Source organism: Meles meles, chromosome 9, assembly GCF_922984935.1.
Source record: "Meles meles chromosome 9, mMelMel3.1 paternal haplotype, whole genome shotgun sequence".
NCBI classification, from domain to species: domain Eukaryota; kingdom Metazoa; phylum Chordata; class Mammalia; order Carnivora; family Mustelidae; genus Meles; species Meles meles.
In genome coordinates, this window is record NC_060074.1 from 38,772,979 (window position 1) to 38,795,201 (window position 22,223).

Consider the following 22,223-nt stretch of genomic DNA (forward strand, 5'->3'; position numbering starts at 1 on the left):
AAGTTGAGCAAACTACCACATTCAGAGAACAGGGACAACACACTTTTTTTTTTGAGCAAACTACCACATTCAGAACAGGGACAACACACTTTTCACACTCGGGAGTTTCTGTGAGTCTCTACTGGAAGAACATGTATAAATAAGTTTTTAACTTAAAACACACAACAGTGCACTGCTCTTGCTATGGATGCTGTTATGACCATGAGTCCAATCACTGTATCACTAGGAATACATTTTCTCTTTCTTTTCTTTTTGTTTAAAGGTTTTATTTATTTATTTGACATAGAGAGGGAGCACAAGCAGGGGGAGTGGCAGGCTTCTCCCGCAGGCTCCCCACCAAGCAGAGGGCAGGACCGACACAGGACTCTATCCCACACCCTGAGATCATGACCTGACCTGGAGGCAGACACTTAACCCCACGAGTGGGGTGTCATCATTTTCAAGATAAGGACTACTTCTGAATCAAAAGCTGACAATAACAGCATTTTACTTAGGAAAACTAATGAAGAGGAGTCAGATAAAGAGAATGAAAATATAGTTGTTAACTGCTCCCTTTCAACTTATCCCAGTCCTCTCTCTCTCACTCCCAAAATCACCAGAGAGGTTTCTAGAGATTAGATCACTTCTAGTAGAGCACACTCTACAGGGCTTTCAATGTCAGCCTGGGCTTTGATAAAAAGGTCCTTTCCAGGTTCGAGATTCTTTCATGAGTGAAGAATCAAGCTAAGAAGAGAAAATAAATTTGAATGAATATCTCCTAATTTATATTCTTAGTCAAACTGGTTAAGACTTTTTTGGGCTAATATCCTAAATTTGAATGTCCTGACCGTAATTATACTTATCTACATAAAAGGAAGAAAATATGTATTTTCAGAATTATTAAAAATTATGGGATAGCCACACAATGGAACATTAAAGATTTTAAAAGTCATGTGTTTTAAACAAAGCAAATGACACAAATGATACTGAGTTTTAAGGGGGAGGAGGGTAGGACTTGATCCTCTTTTATGTGCTAATTTTGCTAAAATGTTTTTTGAAAACCTGCAAAAGTTGAAATTGTTTAAGAAATGAAATAGGCTACATTCCTGAAAGGGAGAAAGGATTTAAGTACTAAAACCTCATTATACTCTGCTGTATATTCTTTAGCATGTTTTCTGCCATTCCAAACACGTTTTAAAATTTTATCCTTCACAACTGAGCATACAATTTTTTTCAAATTGTTGTCGAAGTATGGTTGGCAATGTCATATTAGTTTCAGGTGAACACCACAGTGATCTAATGATCTATACATTATTCAGTGCTCACCACAATAAGTGTAGTCACCATCTGTCAACATACATTATTACAACATTACCGACTATATTCTGTAGGCTGTACTTTCCACATCTGTGACTTATTTTAATACTGAAAGTTTGAACTCTTAATCCCCTTCTCCTACTTCACCCATCCTGCCATCCATCTCTCTCCCCTCTGGGCAACTATCAAGTTGTTCTCTGCATGAATCTGTTTCAGTTTTTAGTTTGTTGTCTTTTTAGATTACACATATTAGTGAAATCATATGGTATTTGTCTTTCTGACTTAATTCAACTAGCACAAGTCCCTCTAGCTCTATCCATGTTGCTGCAAATGGTAAGATTTCTTTTTTTTTTTTTTTTATGGCTGAGTGTTATTCCACTGTATACATATACCACATCTTCCTGATCCATCACTAAATCGAAATCTAGATTCTCAAACTAAATCACTAAATGATGGATGGTTAGGGTGCTTCCATAACTTGGCTATTATACATTATGCTGAAATGAATGAAGGAGTGCATGTATCTTTTGGAATTAGTATTCTTGTCTTCTTTGGGTAAATACCCAGCAAGAGAATTACTAAATTGCATGATGTTTCTATTTTTAATTTTTTGAGGCATCTACATACTGTTTTCCACAGTTGCTGCACCAACCAAACATATGACTGACAGACTTAAAGCAAATAAACTATGGCAAAAGTGTGCCAATCTACAAATCAAATTACAGTTCCATCTTGATTACAATCTTATTAGTTACTTAAACTAATATATCTTAATAACATTAACCACTTCCATTTCTATTTCCCACTCATATTTTTAAAATACGGAATACAGTAAAATATTCAATACCAACACACAGAGGAAGACAATGGTGCTGAAACATCACTGTGGATTTTAGAACCAGGGTACTATATGAAGACCAAAATGTTTGTCAGTCATGATCAAGAGTTCAAATAGAACCTGAGTATGTACTATGTAAAACTGCAGTCGTGCAAAAGGTTCAAGTTACTTACACATTTTCTTAATGTTTTTTTAAAGTAATCTCTAAGCCCAACATGGGGCTCAAACTCATGACGCTGAGATCGAGTCACATGCTCTCCTGGCTGGGCCAGCCAGGCACCCCCAAAATGGTACAAGTACTTATGTGTAAACACATGCACATACAGGCTCATATATTCATGAGGTAAAGACACTAAGGAAACTATGCCTGTGTTAACAGTGATAATATCTCAACGGTTAGGATGTTTTCCTTGACACTCTTCTGTGTTTTCCAAACTCTCTCAAAGAAACACGCCGTGTTTTTATAATGGGTATTTTTTAATCAACAGATAAATAAAGCGCGGCTGCTACAAAGAATAATCTGAATGAAAAACACAAGTTCAGAACAGAACTCTATACTAAGCACCATGCTACCAGTGTGGCACAAATTGCTGAAGTTAACTGACAGGCCTATGACACAGATATCCCCCCACTGTAACGAAGAACTTGAGGTTTCCTGAAAGACAGAACAAAGGACACACAGCTATTTAAAGGCAGAGACTGTCACTGTACTGAACACGGTCCTCATCCAAAGTCCGTATGTTTAACTACCAAACAGCCCAACATCAGCAGGAGAGGTTGATATATTCTTCACAATTGACTTTTTTTTTAATATAATTTACTGGACAATATATACATGGTAAAGCCCCCCAGTGTTCTATCAGGTAGTCGTATTAGGATCTTGCCATTACTGACTGCAATCTAAACGTGGGTCGGAGAATTAGGCCTTGCAAGTATAGTTCAGAATATCTCATACATAAAATGACAGTCCTTGGCTCAATGAGACAAGGAATTTTTATTCCAGAGAAACGCATCTGATTCTTCACACTACCTCCTATACAAGTACTCCGATGAAAAACCTGCTAAACAGCGACGGCTAAGAAAATGATGAGGAAGTGATAGCCCACGAAGTCAGACTGCCTCACCAGCCTGTCAGCATCCATATGCTATCAAACAACAAGATGCGGGGAAAAACCCAAAAAGCTAGACTCAAGATCTCAAGATCTTAAAACTCAAGATCTTAAAACAAACGATGCTTCCTCTCTGAAGTAAATAAAGACACTCATAAAGCAAAGGCACCACAAACGATCAATTGAAAGTCCAGTGAAGGCATGCGTGTGAGAGAGTGGAGAGGGCAAACCAAACAGGACATACCATGTTCGTGACCCTTAATTAGATTTCTGATAATGTCAATGACTGACAACTATTTTTTGAGCCTAGCACATTTGGGAAATGATGAAAGGACTGCTCTAAATTCCAGTTTTATTTGTGTTACTTGCTCACCCATTGGTAGCAAACCATTTCAGTTTCTGTCCACATAATGAGTTTTAAAAAATGGTTTTTTTCACCAGTTACTTATAAATTACCATCAAATACATACCTTCCTCCTATCGAGTCGTCTTGTGGTTGGGCCCCGGCAGTGTTCCTCTGTGAACGTCGCAGTGACCCCCCTGGATTGTTATTAGGCCGGTTGGACATTGGCACCTCTCTCTTGAAGGGACATACCCTTTCTAGACACTACCATTCACTAAAAAGGAAAAAACAAAGAGGGAGAGAAAGATCAGCTATGTGTGGTACAACACAGAAACCAAATGAAGGGCACCCAAGATGAAGGGGAAATTTTATGTAAATAATCTGTACAGCCTTCACCAATGCTAGAGTATCTTATTTGAAATCTGATTCGTATTTTGTAAGATATCAGGAATATACCAAATTCAAGGCATGTGGTCCAAACCCAGCACATGAAATTAACACAGATTTCACATGGAACACCCAGGAAATTCTCAAAGCACAAGCAGAAATTTATCTCTGCTTCTCCACTTCCTGTGGTGTGTAGGAAAGGGCACTGGACTCAACCTCAGAATACCACAGGTCAAGTACCGTGATAGCACAAGTTTTAATAAAGGAATCTGCCTTGGTACAAACCAGAGTCTCTAGCCTCCAACTCCTCAACCATAGAATTAAAAACGACACGTGATCCAATTCACAGTATTGCTGTGAATAACAAAACCATCATAAATACAAAAGAAACCTTAAAACTATGGAGAAATGAGGAAAAAGCAGCTCAAGTACAGTGAACTGAGAAATGGTCCCAGAGATCCCAGATTTCAACATCAGCTATGCTGGCTGTGATCTTGGACAAAACACTTATTCGCTAGATTTCATTTATCTCTTCTGTGAAATCAATGTATCACCTACCTCAAAGAGTTGTTAGAAATTGAGAGAATAATTCGTTAGTTTAACAATTCAGCTCAAAGCATGGTTCTTAATCATAAATGTGAACTTTCTATAAGAAATCTAATTATTAAACAAAAAAATGCTGATAATCAAAATCAGTTCAAATGAAGAATCACAGTTTGTATAAATCAAACCTTCACAACTTTTCTTAAGCCTCAAGTCAAACTCCAAGTAGAGTTCTTTAATTCCATTTAAAGGGGAGGGAAGAGAATGAATGTGACATTACAGGAACTGGTGCTAAAGAGAATGCAAATTAATCACGGCTAAATCTATTACTGGATTTTGTTTTAAGAGATTCCATGTCCTGTAACAGGAGGTGGGTTTTCTTGGGAGTTACAGGTTAACCCAAATCAGTAGGAAAGGATTGTTTCTGTCACATATGCCCACATCACCAATTAATATACTAAACAAACTACTAAAGTGATTATCATCAATTTTAGAAAGAAAAAATGGGAAATAGTATGAAGACACTGAGCAGAAAAATTAAATTTACATGTACCAATATGGAAAGCTCTGCCCCAAGATATGTTAGAGGGTAAACAGTATAAAACTCCCAGCTGTGTGTAGTATATTTAAAAGGTCACTTATGTATCCTCATATATTGTCTACACATTGCAAACTGATAGAAGGAATCGTAAATCACTTTGTGAATACTCCCTGATGCTGAGGGCTGCCAGGATGGCTCAGTCAGTTAAGCATCTGCCTTCAGCTCAGGTCATGATCTGGGTGCCAGGATCTACTGCTGCACTGGGCTTCCTGCTCAGCAGAGCCTGCTTCTCCCTTCTGCCTGACATTCCCCTGCTTGTACACACACGCACACACACACACACACACACACACACACTCTCTCTCTCTCTCTCTCTCAAATGAATAGATAGAATCTTTAAAAACAAACAAACAAACAACAACAACAAGAAAAAAACCTACCTCCCGTTAAGAAAGAGGACCTGGAGTCTGAAGTCTGTGATGAAAGTAGTCATTTTTATTTACCTTTTGTAAGCCATTAGGTATGTCACTCTAGCAGAGGAGTTAGAAATGCAGACTCCAGAGTTATGAATCCTGACTCCACACAACTTGTTCCCTGTGCTTCCATCTACCAGAAGTTTATGGGGATAAAGAACTTACCTCCTAGAGTAGTTGGAAGGATTAAATGAGAAATCCATGCAACACAGTGCCTCTGGTATTGCAAAGGCTCAGTACATGTTAACTGTTACTCTTATTACTATCAACACTTACTCAAAAGAAAAGAATACTTTTGGCAAAACAACACACTGAGGGAGACTTCACCATAAAAACCACTGTCAAGGTGAGTCTTACGTTTCTGGCAATATGTTTCAAAGTGAATTTTGCTATAAACACAACAGCATTTTTAATTAAGGATGAGCTTCACAATATAACCTGGGAAGCTCTGTCAAAATACGCATGCCTGCCTTCTGCCCTCAGAGATTCCAATTCTGTGGGTGCAGAAACTGAAGATGTTTTAAAACAGCTCTATTGGACCGTGCCTGAGGACAACTACACCCTATTACAGAACTAAATAAAAGCTGTTCTATCTCAGAGTTCACCCAAGAAGCTTCACCAATTCAGACATCACGATGCCATTTCACCTGGACCCTAAAAAGCAGAGATACAGGAGAACGGTTTGATACTGCTGCTTTCACTTTGAAAAGCAAAGACTATTACTAAATAAGTATGGAAGATCTCACCTGCCTAGTTCCTGCTACTAAATGTACACTGCCTGTCACGGGATGTTAAGTCGGTCAAAGGAGTCTAAGTCACACTGGTTATTCTGACCTATAGTTACCAAAGTAATCTAAGTAACACCCCAAACATCTTCAGAGCTTATCTACCAATACCATCATCAGCCCACGGGCTGCATATGGATAATTCTTGAGATTTAAGAAAGGGTGGCAAGAAAGAAGACACTTATTACTAAAGTTAATCTTTTTTTCTTTTTTTAAAGATTTTATTTTTAAATAATCTCTACACCCAACATGGGACTTGAAGTTACAACCACAAGATCAGGATTGCATGTTCCTCAGACTGAGCCAGTAAGGTACCACTTAAGTTGATCTTTAAGAAAGGCTCTGTTTAACTTAGTTTAAAACCCCAGAAAGTAAATACAAGATTAATATACGATACGAACAGGACCCCCACCTCCCCATCCCCATCTGCCAGGTTACCGGTAAATCCAAAGCTGGAAGAGACCCCTTCCAGGAAGACCAAGTTCAACTCTTTACATTACAGACAAATCCAAAAAGCCTCAAGTCTCTGAATCCTGATACTGAGGAGATCTGTCCCTTCTGGAGATCACCACCACCTCAACTTCAATCAAATTTAACTCCTGTTTGGTTCCAGATCAGGGCCCAAAGTTTTTACTGTGCCAATCATTTTTCCGCCAATCATTTTTCCTTCTTCTTCTATGAATATTCAGTACTGTCTTAACCAATTACTTATGCCTAAATGTATTTCACTAATTAAATTGTAAAACACATTCGAGTTACACCAATATAAAATCTATATTGCTAGAATTTGTTTTAATAACCTGAAATGAATATGAACTCAAAAGATTCCATCTTCATGTTGAAACTAGAAGTTTTAAGCTTATTAGTAACCCTAACTACCAAGTCCTGAAACATAGAACTCTTCCATTAGCTTCATTTCTATGAAAATAATCACTGAGGGGGCGCCTGGGTGGCTCAGTGGGTTAAGCCTCTGTCTTCAGCTCAGGTCATGATCTCAGGGTCCTGGGATCGAGCCCCCCATCAGGGTCTCTGCTCAGAAGGGAGCCTGCTTCCCCCTCTTTTTCCTCTCTGCCTACTTGTGATCTCTCTTTGTCAAATAAATAAATAAAATATTAAAAAAAGAAAGAAAGAAAGAAAAGAATCACTGGGCTTTTTTCACCAAAAACTTCTGATATTAATTCCTAAAGAAATGAAATAAAATAGATGGCATATAGGACTTTGAACACAATAGGAAAAGCACAGAAATACTAATGGGAATGTTCAAGACTAAAACTCATGACTTTGTTCACAGCTAATGTCCAAACAACTTACTCACTGTTCAGGTGAAATAGCATTTGAATTTTATGTGAGGAAGTATTTAGTTCTGCGACGCCCTGGGAGGCTCATTCAGTGAAGCACCCGCCCTCAGCTCAGGTCATGATCCCGAGGTCCTGGGATCCAACCTACTGACTCCCTCTGCCTGCCATCCCTCTCCCCTTGTACTTTCTCTGACAAATAAATAAATAGGTAAGTATTTAGTTCTTCAGGCAAACAACTTTTTCAAGAAAAACAGAAATGCTATTAACCTACATTTTAAAATTCATTCTTAAAATTTTATAAAAAGGATATTCTTTCAAAGAAATTTCAAATGCAGTCATTTTGGAAACTGATTTTCCTTCTAATTTTGTATTCAAAAATCACAGGAGAGAGGTTAAGGTTAGGGGAAAAACCTTAAAAATTCAACCATTCATTTAGTGTAAAACTCAGAACAACGAGAGAACAGATAGCAAAAATTAAGATGTGGTTCTTCCTAATCAAATGGCCATGTATGAAAGGAATACCACAGAGGTTAGTACTTACACAGAATTTTTATCACATGAAGGACATCTAATAGAATGGAAAGCAAATCTCCCATTTAGTAACACAGAACGGAGTTCATGAATAGCCTCAAAATGAACTAATGTGTTTATTCATGTAATCACAACCTATTACCCTAAGAGTCAACACCAAAAACCGAAAAAAAAAAAAAACACCTGCATTATTTCACAGTACAGATATTAACACTAAAAAAAGCTAACACTTATATCCACACAACGGTGTCTGCAGAAAAGTTTTCAGCTTCCAGAACTGACACTAAAAGTGAACTTATCCACTGTCTTCCCCAAAACCATTTCTTAGGCCCTCTATTTAGAAGTGGTCCTCCAAAGGTGACTTGGTTTGGGTTCAATTCTGAAACCAGAGTTTAATCACAATAGTAATGAACAACTCCGTAACACATTACTCCTCTGTTTATTCTATTAAGCAAAGTATAAACGTGCCAACGAGCCTCATAAACCATTTTACTATTCCCACTTTACAAATAAGGTAAGGGAAGGGTTACAAAATGAAGTAGTCTGCATGCAACAAGATATGGCATATGGACTTTCAGGTTACAAGTAATGGCATCCAGAACTGCAAATGTGAACAACTCCATACACCAGATCCCAAAAAAAAAGTCTAGACTTAAGAACAAGTATGGTTGAGTTAAACATCCCAGTGGTAGTATTAAACAACTCCACAATAAAATGGCATAGTAGTCACCCTTGTTTACAAAAGAAGTCATTTTTTTCATAAGTACAAATGTCAAGGACTTCAAACAAGACTATCTTTAAAACAGAAATGAATAACCTTTCAGCTTCCCTAAGAGCAAGGGGTTGAGAGGTGCTGAGAGACAGGAAACAATCCCCGCCCACTAAGAGCAGAAAGGAGGAGAAGAGCCACAGGGTAAGGGGAAAAGGGCCAAGTGACTTGAGAACTGGGTCAGCTAAGCATTTATTTCAATTCAGGGGCATCAAAACAATCCAACATCATGACAGAATACTGAATGTTATACAACATATAAAAATAGTATTTTCAAATTATTTCTTTAAACACTAGAAAACAATTATTTAGTGGAAAGATGCAGGTTTTAAAGTGAAAACTAAAATAAAAACAATTATGGGTAACATTTACTCTGTGCTTACCATGTACGAAGCTAAGTGCCTTTTCATCTAATTTCTACAACTTTATAAAAAAACAGATACTGGAAATTATCATCGTTCAGAGAAACTGTGGAACTTCCGTAAAACAATCCTAACAGCATGAGGCCAACAGGTAATCATGCCACATTCAAACACAGATTTGACCTAAAGTCCATGCCCTTTAGGACTATGTTCTATGGCCGAACAAACAAGAATAATTATACATTTGCCTTCTTTAAAGAGTTAAACATTACAGAACCATGACATCCCAAGACTGGAGCATATCCTAAAGATTCTAATTCTTTCACAGTTCTTTGGAAAAAAAAAAAAAAATCAGTTTAACTGACCAATACGTAAATGAAATTGTCAGAAAATGCACTAAATGATCGGAGAAGCAGTATCTTAGGTGACACTATAAAGAGAAAAGAAGAGGTGACTTAATTTTGCCCTCACCAGACTGAGGACACTGGACACACACACCGATGCCAACACCTGCATGTTACAACTGTAATACGCCTTGAGACTCTACTTTAAGCGCCCATCTAGCAAAAATTTCGGCATTATTTTCACAAAGTATACTATTCAGCAGGACCTGGGATTCCCAACTGCCTCTGTTAATACATTAATTAGCACATGATGAGACTCCAGTATTTCTTGGGTCTAAAAGCACACTTCTTTCACAAGATTTTTGGATGTAATGAGACACTTACAGTTATCTCCTAGAAATAGGAGACAGCGTGGTAAAGGTTTTCTTTATTTCCCTTCCTGAAATCAAGCAAAATGAGTAAAATCTTAAAAATTCATAAGAAAGGGGCGACTGTATGGCTCAGTCGTGAAGTGTCTGCCTTCGACTCAGGTCAAGGTAAGTTTACAGTTCTGGGATCCAGCCCCACATCAGGTTCCCTGCTCGGCAGGTAGACTGCTTCTCCCTCTCCGACTCTCCCCTCTCGCTGTCTCTGTCACATAAATAAATAAAATCTTAAAAAAAAAATCATAAGAATATTCCATTTATACTGAAACAGAGTAAAAATGGACACACCCTAAATCGTGGAAAGACCATTTGCCAGATATAATAAAATCTATCCAACCCCCCCCCCAAACAAAAATCTATACCCAAAACAGGAGGGAGGTAAAGACCACAGAGTTTTTAAAGAAAAGGATGGAAAGAATATCTTAAGGTTTCCTATCAATGACCCTTTCCTTGAAAAAACTAAGAACCGTAGGAAGTACCTCCTCCTTTGGGGCCAGTTTCACAAGCCAAAATAGCAAGGGAGGCGTCGCTAGCAAAAAGGAGGCAGGCAGGGGCGCCTGGGTGGCTCAGTGGGTTAAAGCCTCTGCCTTCAGCTCAGGTCATGATCCCAGGGTCCTGGGATCGAGCCCCACGTTGGGCTCTCTGCTCGGCGGGGAGCCTGCTTACTCCTCTCTCTCTGCCTGCCTCTCTGCCTACTTGTGATCTCTGTCAAATAAATAAATAAAATCTTTAAAAAAAAAAAACTTAAAAAAAAAAAAAGAGGCAGGCACACCATTTGTATTTAATAACTCCCTGATTAACAAAGACAAAAAAGAGCCTACAACTGGGAGAGAGAAGCAGGTAAGGCAAACAGCAACTCCAAAATTAAGATCAGCGGGGGCAAACAATCACTAAACCACCAAGCCCAAGATAGCACAACCGCCTTGCACCAAGATGATCAGCTCTGCTCAAAGGGAGAATAACCAAAAGCAAAACTGAAAATTAACTGCAGGTCAGAGGAAGAAATCAGAATTGGCGAAACAACCGAAGGAGAGAAAAAGGAGGACATGATTAATAAAAAGAAACAGAAGGAAAAACTAATACTACTGCACAATTTTAACACAGATTATTTAAAACAGGGAAACAATCTTAAGATTTTGAGAGGGAAAATGCTCTATGCACTCACTACAAATGGAACCACTGTCAAGATCTTGTTAAGCAAAAAAGCAGGTATAGAATGCTGGCCACAGAATACATCTACATATATAATTTGTGTGTAAATAAGTAATCATTGGCTTAAATATTACGTATAGAGAATACATAAAAAAAAAAAAAACTTTAAATCATCTACCCTTTTAGAACAGGACCCTTTTGAGGCCTTTTACAGTTTGAATCATGTACCCATTTCTCTATTCAGAAAATTCTGTACACAATTCCATATGTTGTAATTTTAACTCTACAGAAGATGACACTTAGTGGGTAAAAATAGCCCCCAAAAATAAGCCCATGAAAACCATTTTAGCAGATTTTCTCATTTTCATTTTTTAAATCACATGGTGTCTTTACTAAAAACTACAGAAAAATTCAAACATTATTTTCAAACGTTTCTATACCCCAGACACATACTAAAAAAAAAAAGTCATTTCCAATTTCCAAGAAAATGGAACTCTTACTGCCTAAAACAGACCACAGAGAATGACACACTGAAACAGCCAGAAATCTCGTATCAATCACTGCACTGGAAGTCTATTTTGTGTAACATCGTTCTATGATCAATTTATCACAAACAGACACAATCTGCCCAGCTACTCCTAAAACAGAGAGCACCTCACTCCCTAATATGAAGCCTGTCGTAGCTCCTATCACTTGTATAATCCTTCAAAATACTAACTGCATTTAATAGAGTGTTTCCTTCTAGTTGTTAAGGTCTCAGGAATTACAGACTAGAGTCAGCAAGTTTTACCCATGTACCAAAGATGGCTCACAGACCAGTTTCAAGAGATCTCCATCCTGCTGGCTACCATAATTAGCCAATCGGTGGGGAGTCCGGGGGAGGGGTGGAAGGTCAGTTTATCACTAGCATTTTTAGTACATCCTCTTAAAGATGTTCTTTTCCACCTACCCAGGAATGGAGAGAGACAAAAGGGAAAGGTTAGGTACTACTAGATAGTCTCTAAAATCTGATTCTGCTCTAAATTTTACACTCTAACCTAACATTTACTTTGGCTTTTCTTAAACATAGTGCGTAAATTCTTCCTTATAAAAACCTCGCAACACCACGATCACACAATGATAATCAAAAGAGAAGAGTTACTGATAGAGGGAGGTTGTAATAGTTGGTAAAATGCCTCTCTCCACCAAGCGACAGAAAGATGCCTGCTGATTAAGAATCGCAGTTATTGAAAGCAAAATACAAGTATCCTGTAGTTTACAGCAAGGTGTTCCCTGCGGACAAAAAACAATTTTATGTTTGGTAAATGACCTTCAGAGCATAGGTTTACTGGTAATAAGGCAATTACTTTCAAAATATTTTTTTTCAATACATATCGTCACTGCTGCAAACTCCACCATAATAATGAAATCGAAGAGGTTAATTTCTTTAACATTGCTTGTATTAGAAAGTATACCTAGCCTTCCTTGCAACAACAAAAAATAGTTCAACACAGTGATAACAATCATGGACTGGTACCAAGCTCTGGAAGCAACAACATGTAACCTATAATCAACAGTGTAGATCCTGGAGAATTTTCAGGAACAAATATTACTAAGTTTATAGTTAGGCTCAAGGAAAAAGAAAACTAAAAAATGTAACTCAAAGGTGGGGAGACAAGATACAGACTGTAACTTTAGTACAAGATAGAACAATGCATAGTGACAAATTTTTGTTTAAAATCATGTCACAAGATTTTGTATCTAAATTTGGAAATAGTCTCAGAAAATATTTTTCAAGTTAAAAAAAAAAAACCCTCACATTTAGAATATCATATACTCTACAGACCAGTGCCCCACATTCCTATAAATAGTAGCATTTTTACCAAAAATAAGTATAATGACTGTCTATAATGAACCAGAACATGTAACAAACCTACAACTAAGAAAAATATTAAAGCTGTTACTCCCAAATCTAACGTTTTTGTTTTTTTTTTTCCCATATAGATTCCTAGGCCCTACCAAAATGTGGGTAAAGGGAAATCAAGCTGATTTTTTTTTTTTAAATGCTCCTTACATTATTCTCGTATCAGCTAGGTTTCAGAACTGATACAGGTTACACCATTTTTTTGCGGGGGTTGGGGGGCATCATGTACCACAGAATCCTCTGCAATCTTTACAGGACTCTCCTCCATGCCGTAATTAAAAACTGCCACTCATCTTCTTAGAATCCAGCAATTCCACTTCTAGGAATCTCCTGGAAATCTAACCTAAAGAAACACTCGCACAAGTCTGCAAGGATATATGTAATCAAGATGCTAGCTGCAGTATCTCATAGAGGGTAAGTGGAGAGAATCCAAATGTTCTCAGCAGGGAATGGTTAAGTAAGTACACTGTAGCAAGTCTATGGCATGCTTTGAGGTCCTAAAAACAAAGAGGTAGATTTGTACATACTGCACTCCTGCAAAGGACAGAACTTCTTTAATTCTCTCAACAAATATTTGCGAGCCTTGACAGGCATCAACAGACATAATCTTTGCCTGGATGGAGCTCACGCTCAATTGGGGAAACAAAAAGTAATCAAGCTATTTGCACACTGCGGTAAGTGTCATGGAAGATGGAATAGGAGAAAAATAGGACAAAGCAGAGAATAACAGGAAGTGGGAAGGAAAAAGCTACTTTAGGCTGACTCATCAGGTAATACCTCTCCGAGACTAGAGGACAAGAATGAAAGGAGAGGGTTCTATATGTATTTGTACATATGGAAGGGGAAAAAAATCCCAGAAAAATATACCTAAATGACAACAGGAGAGAAGAGAGGGAAGCTTGTAAAGAGTACCTATTTCTTTAATCAGTTCGAATTCTGGCTCTACCCATAAACCATGTTACCTAGGAGAAATTTGTTACTTATCAAAGGCTTATATTTCCTCATCTATAAAATGAAGATAAGTAGATCTCATTAAATTAAGAAAATTAAAAGAAAATAAAATAGAAAATACAGTAAGCAGGGGCTCCTGGGTAGCTCAAGTCAGTTAAGCATCCAACTCTTGATTTCAGCACAGATCTTGATCTCAGGGTCGTTGAGATCAAGCCCTGCACTGGACTCTGCACTGCTTAAAACATACTCTCTCCCTCTTTACCCCACCCACCCGGCCTCCCACACGTGTGCTCTCTTGCTCTCTCTCCCAAAAAAAAAACAAAAAACAAAAAACAAAACCAACCTGCAAGGGGGAGGAGAAGACAGCGCCTACATATTAAGTTTTAAAAGACACAGCAACAAAATCCAGTATGGAAACTGTGAACACTGGATGTTTACAGATCTTCGGGAACTATTTTTTATTGTACAGTCATGAGATTAAGCTTATGTCTTTAAAAAGAGTTCTCATCTTTCAAAGAAGCAGACTGAAATATTTACAGATCAAATAACAACCAAAATTTGCTTCAAAATAATTGAGGCAAGGCTAAGAGTATGAGTGAAAAAAATGGCTAAGAGTTGACAGTGTAGGATCTGGGTCTTGGGTACACAGAGGTTCATGAAACGGTTTGATTTCTGTCTATGTGTGAGATCCTCCCTAACTCTCTCACAGAAAGAGTAAGGACTCAAATATATGTTACTACAATCTTGGAGGGGAAAGGAAACTTGCTTTTGTTTACAGAGTCATCACCACTTGCTTTTTAAAAAAATATGTCCATAGGGATTTCACTTTATCAGAAATGAGAAAAATTAAGCTTCTGGATATAGAACAAATCATCCTTGACCTAAATGTGTCAACCTACATTTCATTAATTCATCCTTTAAATCTTTGCCTCCCAACTCTTAGCACACTGTAAGATTATCAAAGACATGCCTTCCTGAGGTAAAGATACAAAAACAACCCTGGCCCCCATCATTTGAGACATGGCCACAGTGACCCTATACATCTGCCTATATACGGTCCTGCTTCCATAGCTCCTAAGTGTAGAAGTACACCTTCCTTATATAAGAGGCTAATGAGCACACAGTCTTCTGATACCGAAAGATCCAACTGCCTAACAATAAACTCCAGAGGATGCAGAAGCAGTTCAACACTTCACCCAATTTATCTGCAGTGGAGGTAAACAGCTATCCGTACCGCTCCATTCTGGCGAAAGACAAAACACCTCCACTTCAGGCAGTCTGCGCGGCAGCATCCTGCTAAATCTCAAGAACCGACTAACAGCGCCTTAAGAACAAGTAAGTAACATGTAAACATGGAATACAATGAGAACAAGGTGAAACTAGCCCATGTTGACCAATGAAGTATATTAACAAAAGCCCTTCTTCTAAACTAAGCAATAGATCTTTTACATGTATGTAAATGGATACAGACAGCAATGACGGTGAGCTGAAAAAGAGTCTTTGGCCCACTAAAGTAGTTATGGACCAGTGGTTCTCACGCTTTCTAGCCTCAACAAAAATTTCTCAGCTGAAACAAAATTAAATCAAAAACTTAAGGGGTGCCTGGGTGGCTCAGTCGTTAAGTCTCTGCCTTTGGCTCAGGTCATGGTCTCAGGGTCCTGGGATCCAGCCCCACGTTGGGGTCCCTGCTAGGCAGGAAGCCTGTTCTCCCACTCCCCCTGCTGATGTTCCTTCTCTTACTGTCTTCTGTCAAATAAATAAAATCCTTTAAAAAAAAAATTAAAAGGCATTTTTAAATCAAAAGAATAGTTATCCCTCTTAAAATGGCACAAATACAAGTTGAATAAAATGTGTAAAAACAGGCTAGTTGTACAAACCCAATTCCTTTCCTGAACTCACTATCATTTTTACTTTTCACTCACTACCTTCTCCCCAATTATGAAAATTTTCAAAATACAAAAACTTGAGAATTATTCAATAAAAAAATACCCATAATTCCACCACTTAAGCTTTTACAAGTAGCAGGATGTTAATTTCCTTTATCATAGATGTATCCCTATGAGATGTATCCCTAACTATTCACCCCTGTCTGTCTGGCCAAATATCCATCCTACTTTTTTTTTTTTTTTAAGATTTTTATTTTATTTATTTGACAGGAAGAGATCACAAGTAGGCAGAGAGGCAGGCAGAGAGAGAGGAAGGGAAGCAGGCTCCCTGCTGAGCAGAGCTGGATGCAGGGCTGATCCCAGGACCCTGGGACCATGACCTGAGCTGAAGGCAGAGGCCTTAACCCACTGAGCCACCCAGGCGCCCCTCCATCCTACTTTTGAAGCATTTTGAAGTAAGCTGCAGACATCATTATACTCTGTATGTTTCATTAACCACAGTGCAAATTTTGTTTCAAGTTTTCTGTTAAATTTACATACAGTGAAATACACAAATCTTATGTATAAAATTTAATGAATGTTGTCAAATGTATACAAGTAAATCCTAAATAAATGTGTACCCTAAACCCTTGTATCAAGCTAGAGTATCACCCAAAAAAGTTTCTTTGTTCCCCTAGCCAGTCAATCCTGCATTTCTCAACTCTAAAAACCACCATTCTACAGAGATTAATTTTACCTCTTCCACGATTTCCTACAAATTAAACCACAGAAGGTGTATACTTTTTGTACAAAGCTTCTTTGACTCAGTATATCCTGAGAGTCAGTCACGTGGCTAAGTGAATCAGTATATACAGCTGAGTAGTATTCTACTGTGAGATCCTATCATTTTGTTTATCCTTTCCTCTGCTGATGGGCACAAGGACTGTTTCCAGGTTTGGGCCATTATGAATAAAGCTGCTACAAACATTCTTCCACAAGTCTTTCAATGGACATATGCTTTCATTCTCTTCAATAAATACTAAGAGTAGACTCCCAAGGTCATTGTGAAGATTATGATTAACTTCTATTTTTTTTTAAGATTTTTATTTATTTATTTGAGAAAGAGAGGGCGCACATGAGAGGGCAGAGGGTCAGAAAAAGAAGCAGACTCCCTGCTGAGCAGGAGCCCTCTGGGAGGCTCCATCCTATGACTCCAGGATCATGACCTGAGCTGAAGGCAGTCACTTAACCAAGCCACCCAGGTGCTCTATGATTAACTTCTAAAGGAATCATCAGACCTTTCCCAAAGCAGCTGTATTTTACACTCTCCCCAGTGAGTATGTAATTTCCAGTTGTTCCATGACCTCGTCAACACATGGTGTTACCGGTCTTTTAAAAGTTCTCATGGGGGCGCCTGGGTGGCTCAGTGGGTTAAAGCCTCTGCCTTCGACTCAGGTCATGATCTCAGGGTCCTGGGATCGAGCCCCACATCCGGCTCTCTGCTCCACAGGGAGCCTGCTTCCTCCTCTCTCTCTGCCTGCCTCTCTGCCTAGTTGTGATTTCTCTCTGTCAAATAAATATTAAAAAAAAAGTCAAATTTTAGTCTTTATCATTAAAACAAAACAAAAAACACCACTCTGGGCTATATATACCTTGGGGACTGAGATGGCCAGAACCGTGCCTAATGCCAACCCCACCCAACTGCTAAATCACTTTGCTGCTAAGCAGAGAGGACACAGGGAGTCACCAAATGAGAGAGAAAATAAATAAACCTGTATCTGAAAATCTGTACATGTGTGGCCAAGATTTCTAGTCATATTCTGAAAAATCTGAAATTTCAACAATCTGAATAATCTAAGAAACTTTAAACCAGAGTTTTCCAAATCTTGTCAATTTTTTAATGCAGCTGTTCCATATTTAGCCTGCCTGAGAATGACCTAGAGATCTCATTAAAATGCGGATTCTTAGTAAAATACAGGTATGGGCCTGAAATGCTGCATTTCTAACAAGCTCCCTCGCCAGCCTAAGGGCTATTCTTTGAGTAGTCAAGTCTTGGTGCACCTAAATACCTGACAGAAGCAAAGCCCATCTTCTCTATCCCAGGCTTTGGGAAACCTCTGCAAATAAACTACAGACAGTGAGCAACGCATACGTAAACAAGGCACTGTGAACAAGGATTTGAAAAAAACAATTACACAGATTTCAGATATAAGAGTTATCAGACAAATCTGAAACAAAATGCTATGTTTAAACATAGAAAGGCCAAAACTGAGAAAAACTAAAGGTAACAAAAAACTGTTCAAAGAGACAGATTTAAAAGAGAACCAGAAAGAATTTCTAATACGTGAATAAAAACAACTCAATAGACAGGTCTGGCAGCATACTAGACAAAGTTAGGCAAAGCATTAAGATATAAATTACACAGAATGCAGCACAGAAGCCAAAAGATTAAAAATAAAGAAGATATAATGAGGATAAAATTAAGACGTTCAAACATGTTTAGTCACAATTTCAGAAGTATCAGAACAAAGACATGGTGAAGCATATCTAAATATTTATTGGCTTAGAATTTTCTGCATTGGTGAAAGATACCAACCCTTAAATTCAAAAAGCCCAAATGATTAAACAACATAAATAAAAAGACATTTACTTAGACATATCATAATGAAACCATGTAATAAAACTAAGTACCAAAGACAGAAAATCTTACAGCACAAGGGAAAGGAGGGAATTATTTTTTTACAGACTATCAGCTGAACTCTTGAAAGCAACAGCAAAAGCTAGAAGACAATGGAATTTTATTTTCTTCTGCACACTAAAGATACATGCCAATTGAGAATTCTATACCAAATGAAATTATCTTCGGAAGAATTAAGGTTTTGGGGCCCCAGGGAGGCTCGGTCAGTTAAGCACATAACTCTTGGTTTCGCCTCAGGTCATGATTTCAGGGTCGTGGATCCAGCCCCACATCCGATCCCACCCTGGGCATGGAGTTTTCTCTCCCTCTGCCCCTCTTTCCCCGCTCCTCTCAAATAAATAAAGTGTGTGGGGCGGCAGAATTAAGCTTTTGTCAGATTAAAAACTGAGTTTTTCCACCAGCAATACAAAGAAAATGACCCTGATATAGAACCGAGATGCAAGAATAAATAAGGGTGACAAACAGATAAATGTAAATGAATGTTAATTTTATGAAATTACACTACCTAAGGGTTATAAAAAATGATTTAAGTAAAATGAAAACAGTATCTTAAAGCCCAGAGGACCTTGGTAAACTGAGTTACTATTCTGAGGTCTTCATGTTTTCTGCAAGTAAACGTGCGAGTTAATTATAGACCTTGTTAGATATATTCTTTTAGTTGCTGAAGTAACCAAAGACTGGAATCATACATCTATTAAAAACAGTAAATTCAAATACGGGTAACAAATTAGAAAACAAAATGGTAAAATTCAATCTCTAGTTGGATTTTCAAAACATTTCAACTAGAAGAGACAGATCTAAAACACCAGGATAGAGAAACAAAATAAGAAGTTACACATACCATGCAAACACTGTACCAAAAAAAGCTGGAGTAGTTTATTAGCATTAAAACACTGGGGCGGGGGCGCCTGGGTGGCTCAGTGGGTTAAGCCGCTGCCGTCCGCTCAGGTCATGATCTTGGGGTCCTGGGATCGAGCCCTACATCGGGCTCTCTGCTCAGGAGGGAGCCTGCTTCCCTTTCTCTCTCTCTCTGTCTGCCTCTCTATCTACTTGTGATCTCTGTCAAATAAATAAATAAAATCTTTAAAAAACAAACAAACAAACAAAAAAAAACACTGGGGCGCCTGGGTAGCTCAGTGGGTTAAGCCTCTGCCTTTGGCTCAGATGGTGGTCTCAGCGTCCTGGGATCCAGCCCCGTGTCAGGCTCTGCTCAGCGGGGAGCCTGCTCCCCCCCCCCCCCCGCCCCGTCTCTCTGCCTTTCTCTCTGCCTACCTGTGATATCTCTCTCCCTCTCTGTTAAATAAATAATAAATAAATAAAATATTCTTTAAAAACTGACATTACAAGTTTTTAAAAAGACATTACTAGAGATAAAAATGGTTTCTTCAAGGTGCCTTGCTAACTCAATCAGGGCATACAACTCGATCTCAGGGTCATGATGAGTTCAAGCCCCACACTGGGCATAGGGCTTATTTTTAAAAGAATTTAAAAAGTAGGGGTGCCTGGGTGGTTAAAGCCTCTGCCTTAGGCTCAGGTCATGATCCCAGGGTCTGGGATCGAGCCCCGTGTTGGGCTCTCTGCTTGGCAGACAGCCTGCTTCCCTTCCCCTCTCTCTCTGCCTGCCTCTCTGCCTACTTGTGATCTCTCTCTCTGTCAAATAAATAAATAAAATCTTTAAAAAAAAAAAAAAAAAAAATTTGCCTAGCACTCTGGCTGATGTCATAGCAGATTGTTGTTATCCCTGTTACTTTTATAAAAGTACACAAAACAGGATTTCAAAATTAGGAAATGAGATTAGCTGGTGGCTGAAGGGTAACTAAAGACACAGAGAATAAATAAATAAATAAATAATAAGTCTTTAAAAAATAATAAAAAAAACCCCACACATTTAGTTTAAAAAAAAAGTAAAAGTAAATAATTTTAAAATAGCTCCATCATAATCATAAAAGATTCAATTCAAGAAGACAGCAATTCCCCTTTTTAAGAATTTTTTTTTTAATTTATTCGCAAGACAGAGGGAGAGAACAAGCAAACGGGGGGGGGGGGGGCGGCAAGGGGGCAGAGGGAGAAGCAGAGAATCTCAAGCTGACTCCCTGTTGAGCACAGAGCCCAACCTGGGGCTAGATCCCAACATCTGAGATCTGATCTGAGCCAGAGTAAGAGTCAGACACTCAACCAAACAAACCACCAGATGCCCCCAGGAAGACAGCTTTTAAAACCTTGTAAGGTGGGCGCCTGGGTGGCTCAGTGCGTTAAGCCACTGCCTTCAGCTCAGGTCATGATCTCAGGGTCCTGGGATCGAGTCCCACATCGGGCTCTGCTCAACGGAGAGCCTGCTTCCCTTCCTCTCTCTCTGCCTGCCTCTCTTGTGATTTCTCTCTGTCAAATAAATAAATAAAATCTTAAAAAAAAAAATAAATAAAACCTTGTAAGGAAAACGGAAAAATATACAAATCCAGAACTTTAAAACTCCTCTCTCAGCAACTGATATTAACAAAACAACCAAAAAACAAATTAGTCTGGATACAGATGTGAACAATAATATTATCAATAGACCTAACAGGGACAAATATAACATTGCAAATACACATTCTTTTCAAACGTACACAGAATATTGACAGAAACTATCCACACACTGGGCCTCATAAATAAAATAAACCAACAAATTCAAAGAAATGAAATCACACAAAGCATTTTCTTTGACCACAAATACAAATGAACAGAAATCAATAGCAAAAATAGGACTAGAATATCCCACAGTGTAAGTACACTTCCACAGCAGTATATAAATACTTTTTACCAGTCAAATGGCAATTAACTTGAAGTTCATTATCCATTGGCAAGGTTTAGATTCATTTTTCTGATTCATTACCTTGAACTTGCCCCCACTAAAGTTCATCTGAAATCTTGTGTATTCAAGTATTAAAAAAAAAAAATCTTGCCTTAACTCTCTCAGTGTTTCTGCATATTACAACTCTGAAGAGCTCCACAGCACTTTGCAAATTCAGATATATTAAATACTACAAGGGGATATACGTACTAGACAACCATGTCTCACCTATTTCTATTTAATGTAGTTTCACAGGTGCTTATAGAAGCTGTAACATACTACATGACAGTCCCCTGTATCCTACAAAACCCACCACAAGTTAACCAGGGTTCAGGACTTGTAAATGACCTATGCTGGACCACTCAAAAGTCCTTCCCCAAGGTACCTGGATTGGGTACCTAGACTGTTAAGTGCAGAAGTCTGGCATTATGTTTAAGACAGCTGTATTAGGAAGCAGACACAGAATAGAGACAATAGGCTCTATTCAGTTAATTCCTCCTGAGGCTCAGCTTCCTGATTCCACACATAAAATATTTCATTAGACAAACATGGGTATTTATCTCAAGTAATAACGCTAGGTGTTTAAAAATTAAAGCTTATTTTTCTTAAAGATTTTATTTATTTATTTGACAGAAACAGAGAGATCACAAGTAGGCAGAGGCAGGCAGAGGAAGAGGGGGAAGCAGGCTCCCTGCCGAGCAGAGAGCCCAATGTGGGGCTCGATCTCATGACCCCAAGATCATGACCAAAAGCAGAGCCAAAAGCAGAGGCTTAACCCAC

At 38.4% G+C, this 22,223-nt stretch overlaps 1 protein-coding gene across 20 annotated transcripts in view; it reads right to left on the minus strand.

The window, feature by feature from the left end:
* The window catches only part of TRIP12 (thyroid hormone receptor interactor 12), a 145,510-nt gene that overhangs the window by 100,379 nt on the left and 22,908 nt on the right, over positions 1-22,223 (minus strand). For all 20 annotated transcript variants that reach the window (XM_046018000.1, XM_046018004.1, XM_046018012.1 and 17 more), the window contains exon 2: positions 3,714-3,860. In XM_046018000.1, coding sequence (XP_045873956.1) covers positions 3,714-3,811 — 98 coding nt within the window. In that variant the 5' untranslated portion in view covers positions 3,812-3,860. The remainder of the gene's footprint in view (positions 1-3,713; positions 3,861-22,223) is intronic.